The sequence below is a fragment of the Nothobranchius furzeri genome, chromosome 14 (assembly GCF_043380555.1).
Source record: "Nothobranchius furzeri strain GRZ-AD chromosome 14, NfurGRZ-RIMD1, whole genome shotgun sequence".
NCBI classification, from domain to species: Eukaryota; Metazoa; Chordata; class Actinopteri; order Cyprinodontiformes; family Nothobranchiidae; genus Nothobranchius; species Nothobranchius furzeri.
This window is the reverse complement of record NC_091754.1, coordinates 19,472,881-19,490,259: the sequence shown is the minus strand read 5'-3', so window position 1 is coordinate 19,490,259 and position 17,379 is coordinate 19,472,881. Positions and strand designations below refer to the sequence as shown.

The 17,379-nt window shown below is 42.2% G+C and overlaps 1 protein-coding gene across 3 annotated transcripts in view; it reads right to left on the bottom strand.

Moving 5' to 3' along the window:
• The window catches only part of slc4a10b (solute carrier family 4 member 10b), a 41,349-nt gene that overhangs the window by 2,317 nt on the left and 21,653 nt on the right, over window positions 1-17,379 (bottom strand). For all 3 annotated transcript variants that reach the window (XM_015966577.3, XM_054746979.2, XM_015966578.3), the window contains 14 exons: window positions 14,692-14,849; window positions 14,513-14,600; window positions 12,073-12,219; window positions 11,879-11,982; window positions 11,326-11,500; window positions 11,122-11,255; window positions 10,660-10,905; window positions 7,636-7,741; window positions 7,176-7,337; window positions 6,893-7,006; window positions 6,646-6,807; window positions 6,298-6,549; window positions 6,112-6,180; window positions 1,336-1,509 (listed from right to left, as the gene is read on the bottom strand). In XM_015966577.3, coding sequence (XP_015822063.1) covers window positions 1,336-1,509; window positions 6,112-6,180; window positions 6,298-6,549; window positions 6,646-6,807; window positions 6,893-7,006; window positions 7,176-7,337; window positions 7,636-7,741; window positions 10,660-10,905; window positions 11,122-11,255; window positions 11,326-11,500; window positions 11,879-11,982; window positions 12,073-12,219; window positions 14,513-14,600; window positions 14,692-14,849 — 2,091 coding nt within the window. The remainder of the gene's footprint in view (window positions 1-1,335; window positions 1,510-6,111; window positions 6,181-6,297; window positions 6,550-6,645; window positions 6,808-6,892; window positions 7,007-7,175; window positions 7,338-7,635; window positions 7,742-10,659; window positions 10,906-11,121; window positions 11,256-11,325; window positions 11,501-11,878; window positions 11,983-12,072; window positions 12,220-14,512; window positions 14,601-14,691; window positions 14,850-17,379) is intronic.

Sequence of the window (17,379 nt, the reverse complement as noted above, 5' to 3'; positions counted from 1 at the left end):
AAGCCTCGTGGTAGCCTAGTCATAACAACCAGATTCGCTACGGCAGCCTAGAGATTCTGAACAAAACACACACCCACACACCAACACTATAACATTCAAATCCATATGCATCCATCATTGAGATAGTCCTGGTAGATTGTAAGAATTTATAATTATTGAAATTAAAGACTCTTAAACGATCCCAACTCTCTCTTTTCTTGACTCTCAATCAATACAGAGTGTTTAAGTAAACTCCCTGATGATAAAAACAACCACTTCTGATTATAATACTTAGATCTAATTACAGTGTATAAATATACAACTTCAGATCATTACACCAGCAAATTGCATCCAGTCACTGACGTGCAAGTATATGTGCAGATTTGCCACTGCAGCTTTGAAGCTGCTATAGCAAATCTGGAAAACAAATTTGCTCAAAAGATTTTTTCATGTCTCCTAAAAACGTTCTAACGTAGAATAGCTATAAATATATTGTACATTTAAAAACAAATGAAAAGGTTAATAAAGTGATTCTTTCGCATTTGTCTAAAAACCTCTGCCAATAACACGTTTCACACCAACAGCAACCATCGGACCATCAGGTTATCGTTTTTTGGGTGCTAAAAGTGGTGTTTAGAACTCTCTCGTTTCCGCCAGCAGCGAGTGCTCCTGTTCCAGCGTACGTGGCCCAGGGACGACAGCTAACAGGAGGGGGGGGGGGAGTTCCGTGTTTGTGTTTAAAAGCTAGCTTGTTTTCTATATTTGCTATTGCAGCTTTAATAATGTTTGTGACATTTAGTCTTTCTGAAAAAGAAAAACAAGTTTAGCCTTTATGCTCAACCCGGTTCAACCAGAAATGCGCAATGAACACGCCCAGAAGGAGGGAAAAAAGGCTAATCCTACAAATAGGAGGCAGTGCTGAGCTCCACAAACACATGGCTCTGTGATCTTCTTAAAAAGGTAGTGATGACAGGTCTGTAGCTAATGAACATAATAGAATAGCATAGAATAGAATAGAATAGAATAGAATAGAATAGAATAGAATAGAATAGAATAGAATAGAATAGAATTTATTTTCCCAGTGGGTAAACTTTATTCGAAGTTGTTCTGTTTACGACTCATAACTATAATTTTTCTAAACTGGACTTTCAGTGAAAATGAGGAGATATTCTCCTGTGAACTTCACGTACAAATAAAGATTAGATCATACACAATTTTCTAGTTTAAATAAACAAAAAGAGAGAAATCAGCCCATCTAAATACATTTCAATAAACAACTAAATTGACTGAATACCCCGAGGTTTCAGTGCCTCCCAGTCATGAACCTCATTGCCTCAAACTGGACTGTTTACCCACCATCATGGGAAAAACGATGGCAGCCTTTGATGTCTTGATGACCCACAGCAGAACCAGACAGCTGAGCTGGATGATGGTGAAGAGGTGCACCTTCCTCAGAGGAACATGGCGTAAGTAGATAAAATCTGGCTGATGTTTAGCCGGCATCCCAAACAAGGTGAGACGATCGTAGAACTGCCAGGGAATACGAAAAAAATACAAGTCTTCAGTTAGAACTTTTTTATTTATGAACCATTTAGGTCTTGTTCTGTTTTTGTGGGGAAAAGAGCTGTAATGTTTCTTCCTGTCTTTTGTCTATTTAAAAAAAATAAGACTGAATGAATTACAAAACTTCTGATTGTAATGTTCAGTTACAGCTTGCTGGAAGAAGAAGAGGAACAACTTTTCAACTACTGCAAATACTGGGAACACACTAGAGACCAATTATTATTATTATTATTATTATTATTATTATTATTATTATTATTATTTACATGGCACACCTGGCGCCCCCATTGAGTGGCAGCCTGTTGCAGCAGCTCTGCTCCTTTCTGAGCTTCTTCTGATTCTCTACTATTTTTCTTGAGTTTCTTAGTTTTTTTTTAGGTTTTTCATTAGGAGCAACACAAACATGCACTACTGGGTAGTGTTCGCTCTGGCTATTGTTTGGTATTTTTTGTTTGTTTGTTTTTTTCGTCGGTGTTTGGCGACATGGCGGGTGGCCGTCTTGTTTACAACCGAGAGCAGCTACTGGCACTGAAACCCGCAGCGATGCGTGTGGCGGACAGACCTGACATCCCCGGAGAGTTGAAGAGGAAAAGACGGGGGAAGAGGAAAAGACGGGGGTGCCGAGCAGGGAGGGAGCGTCATCGCCCACGAAGGAAACGGTATAGACCATCCCTACCTTCCATCACTATGGGGAATGTGCGATCTCTCTCCAACAAGATGGATGAACTTGCTGGGCTGATTCGGTACCGGACTGAATTCAGGCAGTCGAGCATGATGATGTGTACAGAGACCTGGTTAACATCGCTTATCCCCGACTCAAACATCTCACTTCCTGGATTTGTAGTGCGGGCAGACAGGACAGAGGGAAGGGGAGGGGAGGGGGCTGGCGATGTTTGTAAACAATGGATGGTGCCACCCGGATCATATTACATTGAAGGAGCAACTCTGCAGCAGGGATATTGAGCTACTGGCAGCGAGTATGCGACCTTATTACCTCCCTCAGGAATTCTCGCATGTTATCGTCGTAACTGCGAGTGCTCCACCCTCGGCGAATGCAGAGGCTGCCTGTGACTCTCTCCTCTCTGTAGTTAGCAGACTTCAGACACAATCTGCACAAGCACTGGTTTTAATATCAGGGGATTTTAATCATGAATCATTGGACTCCGTTTTCCCCACTTTCACCCAGTATGTGACATCCCCCACCAGAGACGATAAAACATTGGATTTATCGTATGCTAATGTTAAAGATGCATAAAGTTTGTCATCTCTCCCCCCCCCCTTGGAACATCTGATCATAATGTAGTGCACCTTGTCCCTGAGCATGAACCCTTAGTGCGGAGGGTGCCTACAGACACCCACACAGTTCAGAGATGGTCCACGGAGAGTGAGGAAGCTCTAAAGGACCGCTTTGAGTCTACTGTGTGGGAGGTGTTCTGTGATGATCATGGGGAGGACATTGACAGCCTGGTGACTTGTATTACGGACTGTATCACTTTTTGTGTAGAAAACACTGTACCTGTTAAAACTGTACGTGTCTTCTCAAACAACAAACCATGGATTACTCCACAGATAAAAACAGTCCTTAAGGAAAAAGAGGGCATTCAAATCGGGTGATAGAGAGGAGCTGAAAAGGGTGCAAACAGAGCTGAGGAAACTGTTCAGAGAGGAAAAAAACAACTACAGGAGGAGGATGGAGGATCAACTTCAGCAGAGCGATGTGAGGGGAGTTTGGAGAAGCCTGAGGAACATCTCTGGCCACAAGGAAAAGAGCCCTTTGTCGGGGGGTGGGGGTGGGGGTAATGTGGGCGAACAAATTAAATCTATTTTTTAATAAGTTTGATTATTCAGCTTCAGTCACTCCATCTGTACAGCCCCCTCTGACGCAGTACCCACCATCTGGAACAGCGATAGCTGATGCTCCTTCAGAACGCGGCTCCAGCCTGCTGGTTTCAGCTACACAGGTCACGCTGGAGCTGAAGAGGATTAACACCAGGAAGGCAGCAGGTCCGGATGGTATCAGCTCAAGTGTCGTTGGGCTCTGTGCGGACCAGCTGTGTGAGGTGTTGGCATACATCTTTAACCTGAGTCTAAGGCTGGGCAAGGTACCAGAACTTTGGAAGACCTCATGTGTGGTACCTGTGCCAAAAAAGCCACATCCAAAAGATCTAAATGATTACAGGCCGGTGGCCCTGACTTCCCACCTAATCAAGACTCTGGAGCAGCTGGTCCTCACGCAGCTTAGGCCTCAGGTGAGATTATCTTTGGATCCACTGCAGTTTGCATACCAGCCTGGCATTGGGGTGGAGGATGCAATTATCCATCTTCTGCATCGCTCCCTTTTCCACCTCGATGGCAAGGGAAGTACTGTGAGGATCATGTTTTTTGGTTTCTCAAGTGCTTTTAATACTATCCGACCAGAGATCCTGAGGGACAAGCTGGAACATTTGGGAGTGGAGCAGCACCTCACGTCATGGATCTTTGACTACCTCATGAATAGACCACAGTGTGTGAGGACTCTGGGCTGTGTGTCGGACAGAATTATCTGCAATACTGGTGCCCCGCAGGGAACAGTTTTGGCACCATTTTTGTTTACCATCTACACCGCAGACTTTTCCTATAACTCTACAAGTTGTTTCCTCCAAAAGTTCTCAGACGACTAAGCGATAGTCGGCCTCATTACTGACGGGGAGACAGAGTGTAGGGAGCTGACTCAGGTCTTTGTGGATTGGTGTAAGCAAAACTACCTCCAGATCAACACCGGAAAAACCAAAGAGCTGGTGGTAGTTTTCGCAGGCAAAGGCACCCTCCAGTACATCCACTGAACATCCAAGGAATGGACATTAAAGTTGTTGAGACCTACAAGTACCTCGGTGTTCATTCAAATAATAAACTGGACTGGTCAGATAACAGCAGCTCTTTACAAAAAAGGGCAGAGCATGCTGTACTTGCTGTGGAGGCTTAGGTCTTTTGGAGTCCAGGGTCCACCACTCAAGACTTTTACGATGCTGTTGTGGCCTCAGCAATTTTTTATGGCATGGTTGGCTGGGGTAGCAGCATCTCAGCTATAGGGACAGGAAAAGGCTGAACAGACTGATCCAGAGGGCCAGTTCCGTTCTTGGAGCCCCTCTGGACCCAGTGGAGGTGGTGACTGAGCGGAGAATGGTGGCCAAGCTATCTTCTCTGATGGATAACATCTCCCACCCCATGCACCGGACCCTGGCAGCACTGAATAGCTCTTTCAGTAGCAGGTTGCTGCATCCACGCTGCGTGAGGGAAAGGTTCAGAAGATCATTTCTCCCGGCAGCGGTTAGATTTTATAAGGAGGCCATTGCAGCTGGCCGTTGAATGAGGAACATTGTGGTTTTCTTTCGTTAGTGTCTATATTTTTAAATATTACTGTTTTTTATCAAATTATGTGTTTTTTGTCTTACCTGTTTATCTGACTGTACTGTCCTCTATGCTGCAACGATGAAATTTCCCACGTGTGGGACTAATAAAGGTATTGTCTATCTGTCCGTCCGTCTGTCTGTCTGTCTGTCTGTCTGTCTGTCTGTCTGTCTGTCTATCTATCTATCTATCTATCTATCTATCTATCTATCTATCTATCTATCTATCTATCTATCTATCTATCTATCTATCTATCTATCTATCTATCTATCTATCTATCATCTATCTATCTATCTATCTATCTATCTGTCTATCTATCTATCTATCTATCTATCTATCTATCTATCTATCTATCTATCTATCTATCTATCTATCTATCTATCTATCTATCTATCTATCATCTATCTATCTATCTATCTATCTATCTATCTATTTGTCTATCTGTCTGTCTGTCTATCTATCTGTCTCTGTCTGTCTGTCTGTCTGTCTGTCTGTCTGTCTGTCTGTCTGTCTGTCTATCTATCTATCTATCTATCTATCTATCTATCTATCTATCTATCTATCTATCTATCTATCTATCTATCTATCATCTATCTATCTATCTATCTATCTATCTATCTATCTATCTATCTATCTATCTATCTATCTATCTATCTATCTGTCTGTCTGTCTGTCTATCTATCTGTCTCTGTCTGTCTGTCTGTCTGTCTATCTATCTGTCTATCTGTGTTATTATTATTATTGTTGTTGTTATAATAATAATAATAATAATAATAATAATAATAATAATTATTATTATTATTATTATTATTATTATTATTATCTTAATCTGGGCAGCCAGACAATCTGAATGTAATCCGATAAAAAGTCCTCATCAGAGTTAATAATTAATACAAAACTCTCTTGTACAAATATCAAAACCTCTTAGATTTATTACCTTAGCTTGTGGTGACGGTTTGGAAATTTACTTTCAGTTTTACAACATGTACTATAACTAAAACTAAACAGCAGCACAGACCATTGTTTTCTTGGATGTAGTAAGGCCTAACTGACACAAATAAATTAGAAATGCAACTTATTTAACTGTTTTTTTTTTCTGTTCTAGTCCATTTTTAATATAGAAACACGTATTTCTGAATAAAAATTGCTTTAAATTGGATGCAATTTGGACCTTTTTCTTACCTGAATGCCTCTAAGAGAAGATGCTCCCATATAGAGGAATACGCCATACAGCACAGGCATGGGGATGAACTGTAAATATGAAAATATAGAATAATTTTTGTTGAAAAAGCGGTGCCATGCCTAAAGTCTCATTCCATGTGAGATCTTATAGCTGCACAAGAACATAATAACTGGGCTGTGTCTGACCTTGAGCACGGACGTCATGAAGACAGAGCAGCCCATCAGGGTGAAGATCATGAGTCCCGTCACACGTTGTTCCCTGATCCCGAGGAACTTGGGCTGCTCCCCGGGAGCGGAGCACTCCGACTCCAGTTTCAGGCTGTTGACGTGGGTGATGGAGAGGACGGTGGCTGCTACGAACCACGGCAAGCCCATCAAAGAGCACACACCCAGCATCACCCCAACCATGAGCAGGTCCAGGTGGTACCCACAGCCTTTCTGAGGAGCATGGAGAGGCACAGATGAATTAAGATAAACATTTCAGTTTGGAGCCAGATGAGTGATGGGACAGCATCAACCGGAGGTGGAAAGTACCTTGAGCTTGTTTTCCTTCCTGTTGATGATAACTGCTGTAATCTGCTGGTCCATGAAGATGAGGATAGTACAAAGCAGAGCTGGGATGAGGGTTATGACAGCCGTCCACCAGGGATTTGGCCCCAACGGGGTGATAAACCAGCCTCGATCGTCTCTAGTTGGCTGTTAAAACATTAATGCTGTATTAGTTTCACATATTTCCATGTTTAGAATCCACTAAATACAAAAATAAGTATTTCTTGATCACCTTAAACACACTGGGAACTTTAAGTTTTGGAGATGGAATCCCTAAGGCGTAGTCAACCAGGACCATGGTGAGAATAGTGATGAAAACAGCAAAGTCGCTGATGATGGATCGCACCTGAAAGACATGGCACCTGTTAAAATTAACTTTAAAACAATCAGAATTGTAATCCAACAAGCTCCCAAATGCTTTTTATTGCTGTATCCTTGCATAACCACTAGAGGGTAGTGCTGCACTGTGCTGCCCACGAGTCCCACACTTGTTGGGCTGTGATGAAGTTTTGTACCTTTGTGGGGAAGTAATTGCTGAACTTGAACTCTTTGAGGAAGGCAGACATGATGACAGTAGAAAAGAAGAGAATGACACACCAGAAGAGAACGTCAGGAATGTAAGGCCCATGAGGACCACAGGCGGGGCCCACAAACTCCCCCCGCTTCTCAACACAGTCCTGGGAGGGAGGCAGAGTGGAAGCATTCAGACTTATTAACCAGCAACAAGCAAGATTCAAGAGCTTTTGCAGCTATCAAAAAACAACTATTCACTTACATCATAAATGTGCTTTTATAATGGCATGCAGTGCAGTTTTAATCTAATCTAACCTAATCCAACCGCATGTCCTAAATCTCATCTCGTCTCCTCCATCTGGATAAGGAGGCCGCTTTAAGAGAAGTTCTTTTGTTCTGCAGTTCTCTGACCTATTTTGATCTGATATGCAGTTTTTTTCACTTGTTGGTAAAGAGGCGTACCTTAACCTCCAGGGCCTCCCAGTAGATTTCTGAAGCAGTGACATTGTTGACCTCCCAAAATGTCAGGGTGCCATTGGTCGGGTCTGAAGGCTCAACGCACGAACACCTGTGGCCACACATTTAACTTAATCAAACCTGATCTGCCAGGAAATATCATTTACAATAACTTTTTTTTGGTTTTAAACATCCTTTAAAGCAGAAATCCAGAGATTTTTTTAGAAATCTGTAAAAGTGATAGTCTGACCTTGTTCTATGACATAATGTAGGAAATATTTTCCTGTTCCATAGAGCCCCATGCAATTTGTTTTGACTCCCGTATAGCAGTAGCCAATAGCGTTGGCAAGCCATCCTTTATTTGTGAACATATTGACCCTTTGCACTGACGTCACCTAATCACGTGGGTCCAGCCTGGTGGACGGCTAAAGCATGTAAACAGTGAGCGACACGATTACTAAACAAAGGGAAAAGTAGAGCCTGAAATTGTTTTTGTGATCAAAACAAAAACAAAACTCCTCCAGCATTCCTTCAACCAGTTCATGCCCAGTTCAGTTATCAGAAGAAGTAGCGCATCTAGCGGGGGCTCATAGAGAGCGGTGTGTTAACTAGCTTACCAACGTTAGCTTACGTTCTCTCTGCAGCTGTTCACCGATGTAAACATGTTGCTGACTTTGCCTAAATTCACCCCTCTGGATTTATAACTTTATGTTGTTAACAGCGTTTCACTTTACACCAAAGCTGATTTTTAAAAAGTCCGGATCACTACCAGCTTCTGTTGCTGGTGGTGTTACCGGGTTCAGCTGCTGCTCTCACACCGGAATGAGAAGATCTCTGAACGCCGACGCTCATATAAATAAATAACGTAATTTTAACACACATAATCATACATCGGAGCTTTAATATTGTTAATAATCGTCTCGCTTTACACTACAGTGGACGGAGAAATGGGTGGTGAAATACCCATCCATCAGGATTATCAATAACTTGTATAAACATATCACATTTATCCCTGTCCCCGTCTTCCTTGTGAAATAAATTAACATTAATCTTACCCGATAAAAACATGTTCGCTGCAAATCTGAGGCCTGCTAGTCCGCTTGATCAAAGTTATTAAAAAGAAAAAAACGAGTTGAGTTCACATCCTCGTCTCTTAGTGCAGCCAATCACGCAGCAAGCTAAAACCATTTTACTGTCAAACTAAATAAAAGCGATAAAAGGCTACAAACTGGCTTGTTTTGACTACCTTCACTGGAGTTTCTACTGGTGTAAACGGTCTTTTTGCCGTCCATCATGGCAAAAGGGGCGGTCACATGAGTGGCGTGACGTCACGTGCAAAGGGTCAATAGTCTCGCCACGACCTATAAACCGACCTTGGTCATAAATGGTAAATGGCCTGTATTGAATACAGCACCTTCTAGAGTGCTGGAACCACCCAAGGAGCTTTACAACACAATCAGTCATTCACACACACATTCACACCCTGGTGGGGATGAGCTATGATTTTACCACAGCTGCCCAGGGGCACACTGACAGAGGCGAGGCTGCCGAGCACTGCCACCACCGGTCCCTTTGACCACCACCAGCAGGCAAGATACATTAAGTGTCTTGCCCAAGGACACAACGACAGCGACAGACTGAGCGGGGCTCGAATCTGCAACCCTCCGATTATGTGGCGAGCACTTAACTCCTGTGCCACCGTCGCCCACCACCTCGTGAATCATGACAATCTACGGTTGTCTTTCAAACGGTCTCTTCATGCTTAGGATAATGAACGGCCGGCATACTCACCACTACAAATGTCAGTGAACAGGGCAGACACATCAACGAAGACACAGTATGTACCTCTACCTGCTCTTGACTCAAAGAAAAGCCTAAGTCTAACTAGTCCATAGTTTCATATGGGCCATAGCCATCTCAGATGTTCCGCTCTGTTGCATCATCCTGCCCACCAAACCAACAGTGCTGTGATTGGCAAGACACGACTGAAGTTGTTAGCCGTTTAGCTAGCTGAGCAAGGATACACGGGAGGTGTCTTGTAGCCTGGCCTTGGCCAAAAATTTCCCAGAATACACCGCAGTATTTTCTAAAGGATGGTGGATCAGAAGCCAGCAGCTACTTCGGGGTCAATTTTCCAGTTTAAATGTAAGTCAACTAACTGTAGCTGTTGGGCTGATATCTGGAATTGTTTTTATAGATCCAAAGAAGTTATCTATGGTTGGTTAGTTGCTTAGTAGTTGCTGCTTCGTTGGCTAGCATGTAGTAACTTCCTTACATATTTAATATAACCAATATATACACAATTTAAAAAGTAAAAGGCTTGTTATGCATTTATATTAAAACTTATACATAAAAATTATGGCGTTATCTCCCGTGTCACATGACGTGATGTGACCGCAGCAGAAGCCACGATCACGTGATGAAAGTCTGTTCCATTTAACTGTTTCCTTTGACCAAGGAAGAACAGTGTCCTCGTAAAGCAAGGCGCCTGGCCTCTCAAGACATCGCCTCACGAGGCCAGGCGCCTTGACATTGACAAACACCCTAGATTTCTGCTTCAAAGGAGATGTCCAGATTATTTTTTTTATCTGGTGGCACCATCTAGTGGCTAACAAGCGCATTACACCAGGCGTTGTTTTCACTTCCGCATTTACGACAGAAGGCAGCACCTCTCGTTCATGAACGCGCTCCTCTAGCTGACAAAACAGAGCTAAAACACATTGTTTTACAATTATCATGCTCATGTTTTTTGTGTATTCATATATTTAAAGACTCACTTGTCCATGAGAAAGGTCGCCAACTCTGCTAAATCCGAGGTACGCTCAGCGCTCTTTTTGATTGACGTCTGTATGTAAGCGGTAGTCTAACGGTATTGGTTAGTGCTGGCCATTGTTTAGTTCGTATTGCATGGGGCGGGCTTAGCAAAAAATATATAAAAAAGATGTATTGCCTATTATGTCACAGACAATCATTTTTATGGATTTCTGAAAAACCACAATTCCCAAATTAGGAGTGTTTTCTTTCTCTTACGAGTATGTGGTGAGTTTGTCCAGGTTGTTGTTCTTGTTGAAGGCGTAGATCTCTCCCAGGTGGATAAGTTTCTCCAAGGCTTCGTAGATGAAAATGATACAGATGAGCGAAGCAAAAGCCTCCTCTGTGAAACGTGTTATATAGCAAACAAGGGAGCTGGCATCTGTGGCCACAAGCAGAATACAGAGGAAAGCTGTCCACAAACCGATGCAGGTCCTCAGCGACAGATAGGACAGGCCATACTCTCTGTGAGGAGATTACCAGAGACAATAGATGTGATTATTTATCGTTACAATCACGCTGTATTGGAGAAATGTATTATGACAATGAAATTTAAAGATCAGAGAATGCATTACAAAGCAAGCTGATTACATTTAAATCCAAAACATGGTGCAACGGGCAATTTAAAGAGCCTCGGGGGTTTCTGAGCCATTTCATTTGTGTGATTGCAGATCAACATACTTGCAGAATTTAAACAGGATCTTTTCAAACACAAGCACGGGGCCTGTGCTTCCCAGAATGGTGAGGGGCTGCCCAGCAAACAGCGAGTAGGCTATTCCAGTCACAGAGGCTCCAAACAGTGACTCAATTGCACTCTGGAAAAAATACAATATGAATGTTTATTCATTTTATCCAGTCAAAGGTTTAGTTCCGGTTTGAACTCACTATTCTCCCTTCTGTTGCCTCGCCCAGCAGTCCTCCAAAGGTGATTACAGGAGACATGCAGGCACAGTAGAGGAATAAGAAAGAGGCAACGCACTGCAAACTGATGGCGTCAGTGTAGTCGGACAGGTAGAAAGGGATTTTGCGCTTGATGTCCAGAACAAGACCACCGAACCACCTGAAAATTGAAATGAAAATCCATTTTCTGTCAGGTTTTTTTCACTCATTTATAAACAGAAATGTAAACAAAACATTGCTGTTTTTCCCAGGTTTATTCTCCCCTCTCTGCCTCTTTCCTATTGAGCTGTTAGCTTGGTGTGATGATGGAAAAGTCTAGCTGCAAATAGATATCAGAAGAAAAGGTGTTACCATGGAAACCAATCCACTGTCACTAGAGCTCAAGTTTCCACAGAAATAGCTGTTTGGTACAGCCGGGTGCATTTGTAGGAAGATGCAATTTTTCTGGCTCCACTTTATCAGATTATCCAAAAACAATATATAATAAAACATTTTAATGGTAAAAACACCAAAGGATCAGAGTTTATGTGTATCTTACCTCCCAGTGCGCTGGAGTTCTGGACCACCATGACCACCGTGTTCATCTTCCTCCTCTCCCTCCACTAATCCATTTGGTAAAATGTTGCATTTCTTTCTTTTTTCCTGTTTAATCAAAAGGTAAAATTCAGTCTCAGGCTAAAACTTTTTTTTTTAAGTAAAACAATCTTCAAAATGAAAAGTTCAAATACTAGCCTGAGAAGGAACATTCTTTGGTGGCTCTATCCGAATGGATGGATCCCATTCTCCTGGAGGCAGAACAGTCACTTGATCAAGGAATTCATCGATCCCAGCGATCAGGTCATTCCGGTCTTTGGCTTTATAGGCGACATCGTGGAAAACCTGGACAGAAAACAGTAAAATACTGAAAAGCAGTTTGTGTCATTTCACTGTCCGCAGTGAAAATTGAAACCTCCTGGTGAACTGGACCTGACAACTTGTGTTTCAAAGCTTCACTTAAAACCCAGAACTGACCCTTTAATTTTAGAAATCTAAAAAGAAAACGTCAACTTCGGCTGATGGGTGGTAATGGTGGCCCATTGCATAAGCAAAGTGTAACGTCCAGAAAGAGTAAATTCCCATCTAAATTTTGACCTACATGGTGACCCTTTAATCCAAAGGAATAAACCTGCTTCTGTGTGCTTTCTAATCTTCTGAACCAAGAAAGATTCTACGGTGCTTGTTGACATTCCAGGACACAAGATTGTCAACAAAGTGTTCTTCCCCAAGGTCTTCGGACAATAGCTTTCCTCTCATCTCAGACTGCTGGATTTCTCACAGAATAAAAGTGAACTGTTAAAATAATGAAGAATGAACGATGAATGAACAATATGGTTGAATGAACCAGATGTTATATGTTTGAATCATCTGTGCCTAATTCAGTGAAGCGAAATGAATATTACCATCACATTGAAAGATTTACATGTTATGATCAGTAATGTTTGATTTAACAAGTGAATCATGATCTACACTCATGCACAAGGTTCATAACAGGGATGTGTATTTTTGAAATTCTGGCGATACGATACATATCACGATACAGGGGAGACGATACGATATATCACGATATATTGCGATACATTCAGTCAGACGTTACAAGCAATTTGTTTGCTGAATTTATTGTAAGAATGTTCAATAAACAGTCAAATCTGATACGTAACATGTTTAACATCAGGTATCTGAACCATGATGGAGGGATTTACATTTCAATGGTGGAAACAAAACCCGTCACACACTGCTGCCAACTAGCAGGTGGCGATTGAATTGCACAAAACGAAAAGAAAATACACATGTTTGCATGTAAATTCTTTCAAGAATTAGATACACGGCTTTTGAATATCGATGTAATAATCACAGGAAAAAATATCACGATATATTGCCATATCGATATTTCCGATACACAGCTTTTGAATATCGATATAATATTGCTGGGAAAAATATCACGATATATTGCCATATCGATATTTTCTTACATCCCTAGTTCATAAGATACAAATTACGGTTACAGTCACCTCTCACATAAGTTTAGAGATTCTTTATCCACAGAACAAGACATCTTGTATCTGGAAGGCGTGATTTCTGAAAGATGTTGGTAACGTCAACAAACATGTCAAATTCTGATTTGCCAGAAATCCTAACATAGGGGTTAATAAAACTAGGATGACTTCCTGAGTTATTCAGTTTCCAGCTGGCACCTCAATTCGGCCAAATCAGGAAAGATGACTTTTTGAAGCAACCTCCTTTGGCCTTAAGTCAAAACCTTGCCACGACGCTGCAAGTGATTACAGACAACAGCTCCTTCCAGAGCTACTGCAACTCTCAGACGTCCGTCTTAGACGCAACGAGCCTTCCTGCCTGTTGGGACCCGGAGACAACTCTAGACTGGAACTGGTCTTACTGCGGTTATTCTGCGAACCTCTGTGCTTTGAGGTCCACCAAGACTTCCTGACATTCCGGATCTGCTGGGGGTCTCCGATCAGGGTTCGTAGACACAACAGATTGCGTCTGATGTTGTTTTATGAATAAGCAACTCTCTAGCTTAAAGCAGACCACAAAATTCTTTGCACCCAGAATTCACAATCTCTTTCAGATACAAAGGTTCTGATACACACCTACTCTACACTACACCACCTACAACACACATTCCATCAGCATTCCCTCACATATTCATAGCTTGTCATGCATTATAATTAGTCCAGAAAATAAAATTTATTTTTAATGATATACTTGACTCTGTCTGAATTAATATGAAGTGCGTTATGGTCCCTGAATAAGCAAAGAATCCTAATTTCACAATATTCCCAACTTCTGTTCTCCTAAAAGAGTTCCTAATCAAGTACAGACTTTGGAGTCGGTGATCCTTTCCCACAATCTTAGTGGATGACTACATGACGTCTGGACAAACAGGAGCACATGAGGGCTGACTAATCGCCAAAAAGCAAGTTCTGAAAGCTCTGAGCTGTGTTTCACACTTGAAAATGTTCCGCCACGTTGGGGAGTTTAATTGAGTTCTGCTGGGCTGTGAATTTATTCAAAGTGCAGAAAATCTGAGCATGACAACTGACTGACATTTCATCAAACCGCACACTTTTCCTCAAGATTAGAAACTCTCCAGGAGGCAGAACATTTTTCTCACCTCATCTGTCATAAGTGTCGCTATGGATCTTCCAATTTCATGATACTGAGGGCCCCTGCTCAAAGGTCCTAAAATAATGAACAGAAACCTGAAGATGATACAAGAAAAACAGTTTATTTTGTCAAATTAAACGTGAATCGTGATAAAAATCAAACATTTTTAGGAACGTCTGCAACGACCTTGTAGCAATCGGGACTTCAGCCAACCCGTTGAGCAGAACCGCAGGAGAGAGACGGACAAACGCCACCACCGGCTTGTTCAGGAACTCCAGTTCTCCCACCAACACGTTACACGCCTCTGCTCCTGGTGGGATCTTCTTCATAAAATGAAGATCTATCTGAAAAAGGTAGCACGGACAACCCTTGACACCCAAAAGTTGAACCTCTAAGCAGCTTTGGTCCATTTGAATAAAAAAAAAATACACTCATATGGCACGAATTCACAAGAAGAAGGTCTTTATTTACTTTTTATCCTCCCACTAATCCTTTAAATGCATGAATATAACTGGTTTCTAGTCTAAAATTCCTCCATCTGTGGGGGATTTGTTTGTGTTAACAAAGTAGGTCACAGAAGTGTGAAAGAAATATTGCAGAAGACATTTTTTGATCTGTTATATAATAATGACAAAGATTCCAGAATTAACATAAATAAAAACGAAGCCTTCTTTCTCCGGGTCTGCTTTCGGCTCTCTGACACTCGTATTGTGACGAGCATTTTGGAATATTAAAGGTGTTGATTTTTAAGTGATAATCGCATGACAAGTGTTCACTGGAGTGTTGCTTGTTCCCTCGCAGGCTGACGCTCCAGGACACATTGATTTATCAGATTAGTTTATTGGGTCACTGGGAAATAAAAAGCAAACTTACTTTTTTATTCAAGCACTAATTCAAGCAACAAAAATGTTATTTTTTAGCTCCTGTAACACATATTCAAAGCATTTTTTATAATTATTTCATGAGAGCTCAAAGAAAAGCATATGGAAGTGTTCAAACCTGCACAACATAATGGTGAATGAGTTCTTTTTTCCCATCTGTGGTCTGTGTTGACTGACCTTTTTAATACTTAACATGGTTATAATCCTAATCCCTCACTGGCTGCTTTTTCTGTGAAAAATACCCTCCTGTTACTCAAAAAAATGCAACATTGCATAACAGTCTGCTCATTTTTGTCAGATGTGATGTACTTTTTATGTGGAGTATTGTTATATAAAAGTATGAAGATCTTTAGTTGGCAATAGATAGGAAAAAATAAGCCTCAGGAGGTCAATATGCTTTTTATACAGTATTTATGCTAGGTAACCCGCAAAAAAGATCATCTAAGCCAAACCTTTTTGTATTTTCTGATGTACTTTTCTTATTCTCTTCCTGTTTTATTTTGTATATTTTTCCATTATATGTTTCAGCCAATTTTGCTTCCTGAGATTTCATTGCTGATTGTATATGGCTGAGTTTCATTAACTTGTTGAACGTTGTTAGGAGACTCATAATTGGTGCGCGGTGGCACGGCTACAATTAGTCCTAAACTCAGCCGCTATTCTTGACAAGCACGACGCGCAGGGAGCACATCACTCCTGTACTGGTGCCTGTGCACTGGCTCCCTGTACACTTCAGGGTGACATTCAAAGTGGTAACTCTGGTGTTTAAGGGTCTTCCCGGGACTGCTCCTCCTTACCTGGTGAGCCTTTTGAACAGACACTATTCATCAAGAGCCCTCTGTTCAGCTGATAGGGAATTGGTTCCGTGTTCCTGTTGCAGGTCACGGGGGGATCGTGCATTGTTGGTGTTGGCTCCGAGGCAGGGGAATGAACTGCTTTCAACCGTGCACCAGTCACCTTCTTTGCAGGGTTTTAAGTCTCATTTGAAGACGCATTTCTATTTAATGTCTTTCCAACAGCAGATGTCGTAGCGTAGTGTAACCTGGTAGAGCTGTATCACACTGTGTGTGTGTGTGTGTGTGTGTGTGTGTGTGTGTGTGTGTGTGTGTGTGTGTGTGTGTGTGTGTGTGTGTGTGTGTGTGTGTGTGTGTGTGTGTGTGTGTGTGTGTGTGTGTGTGTGTGTGTGTGTGTGGGTGCAGCAACACAGGTGATCTCAATTAGAAATCAGGCACTGCTCTACTTAAGGGGAAGGCACACATAGCTCTGCATCTATTGCGGCTGTGCTGAACTCTGCAGGTAAAGACTCACGGGTGAACCTCGCTGTCTCTTAACTGCTTCCTCTTGTTAGTTTGTTTTAATGTATATAATGACTTTTATTGATCTATTGTGGCTGTGCTGAACTCTTTGCAGAACTCCTCGCAGAAGCTCACAGGTGTGCCAAACAGGGGAGACCAGGAGCCACTGATCAGAAGGACCAAACACCTGTCAGCACTGAGTCGGACGGCTGGAGGCACCGGGCCGATTGGGGGAAGCTCAAGTCATCGTCACTACCTGGCTTCATACATGTTGGTTTGGTGAAGACAATTCAACTTCCCCCTGGATTTTAACTGGTCTCCCTGCCCTGTTTTGTAGGCACAACCTGCACAGACTGAGCTTTTATATGGACTTTTAGCTTTTGCAATTTTTCATAAATGATCTATTTTTGAAGAGATCCGATTCTGTGCTTCATTGCCCACATTAATGCTGGTTGGTCAGATTCACTTCATGCTGGAGCCACAGTGAGGGACAAACATAGACTGCAGCGCATTGTGCGCTCTGCTGAGAAGGTAATTGGCTGCAGCCTTCCATCTCTCCAGGACCTGTACGTCTCCAGAACTCGGGAGTGCAGGTCGGATAGCAGCTGACCCTTCGCACCCGGGTCAAGACTTTTTGAGCCGCTCCCCTCAGGCAGGAGGTTACGGTCCATCCGGACCAGAACCTCCCACCATAAGAA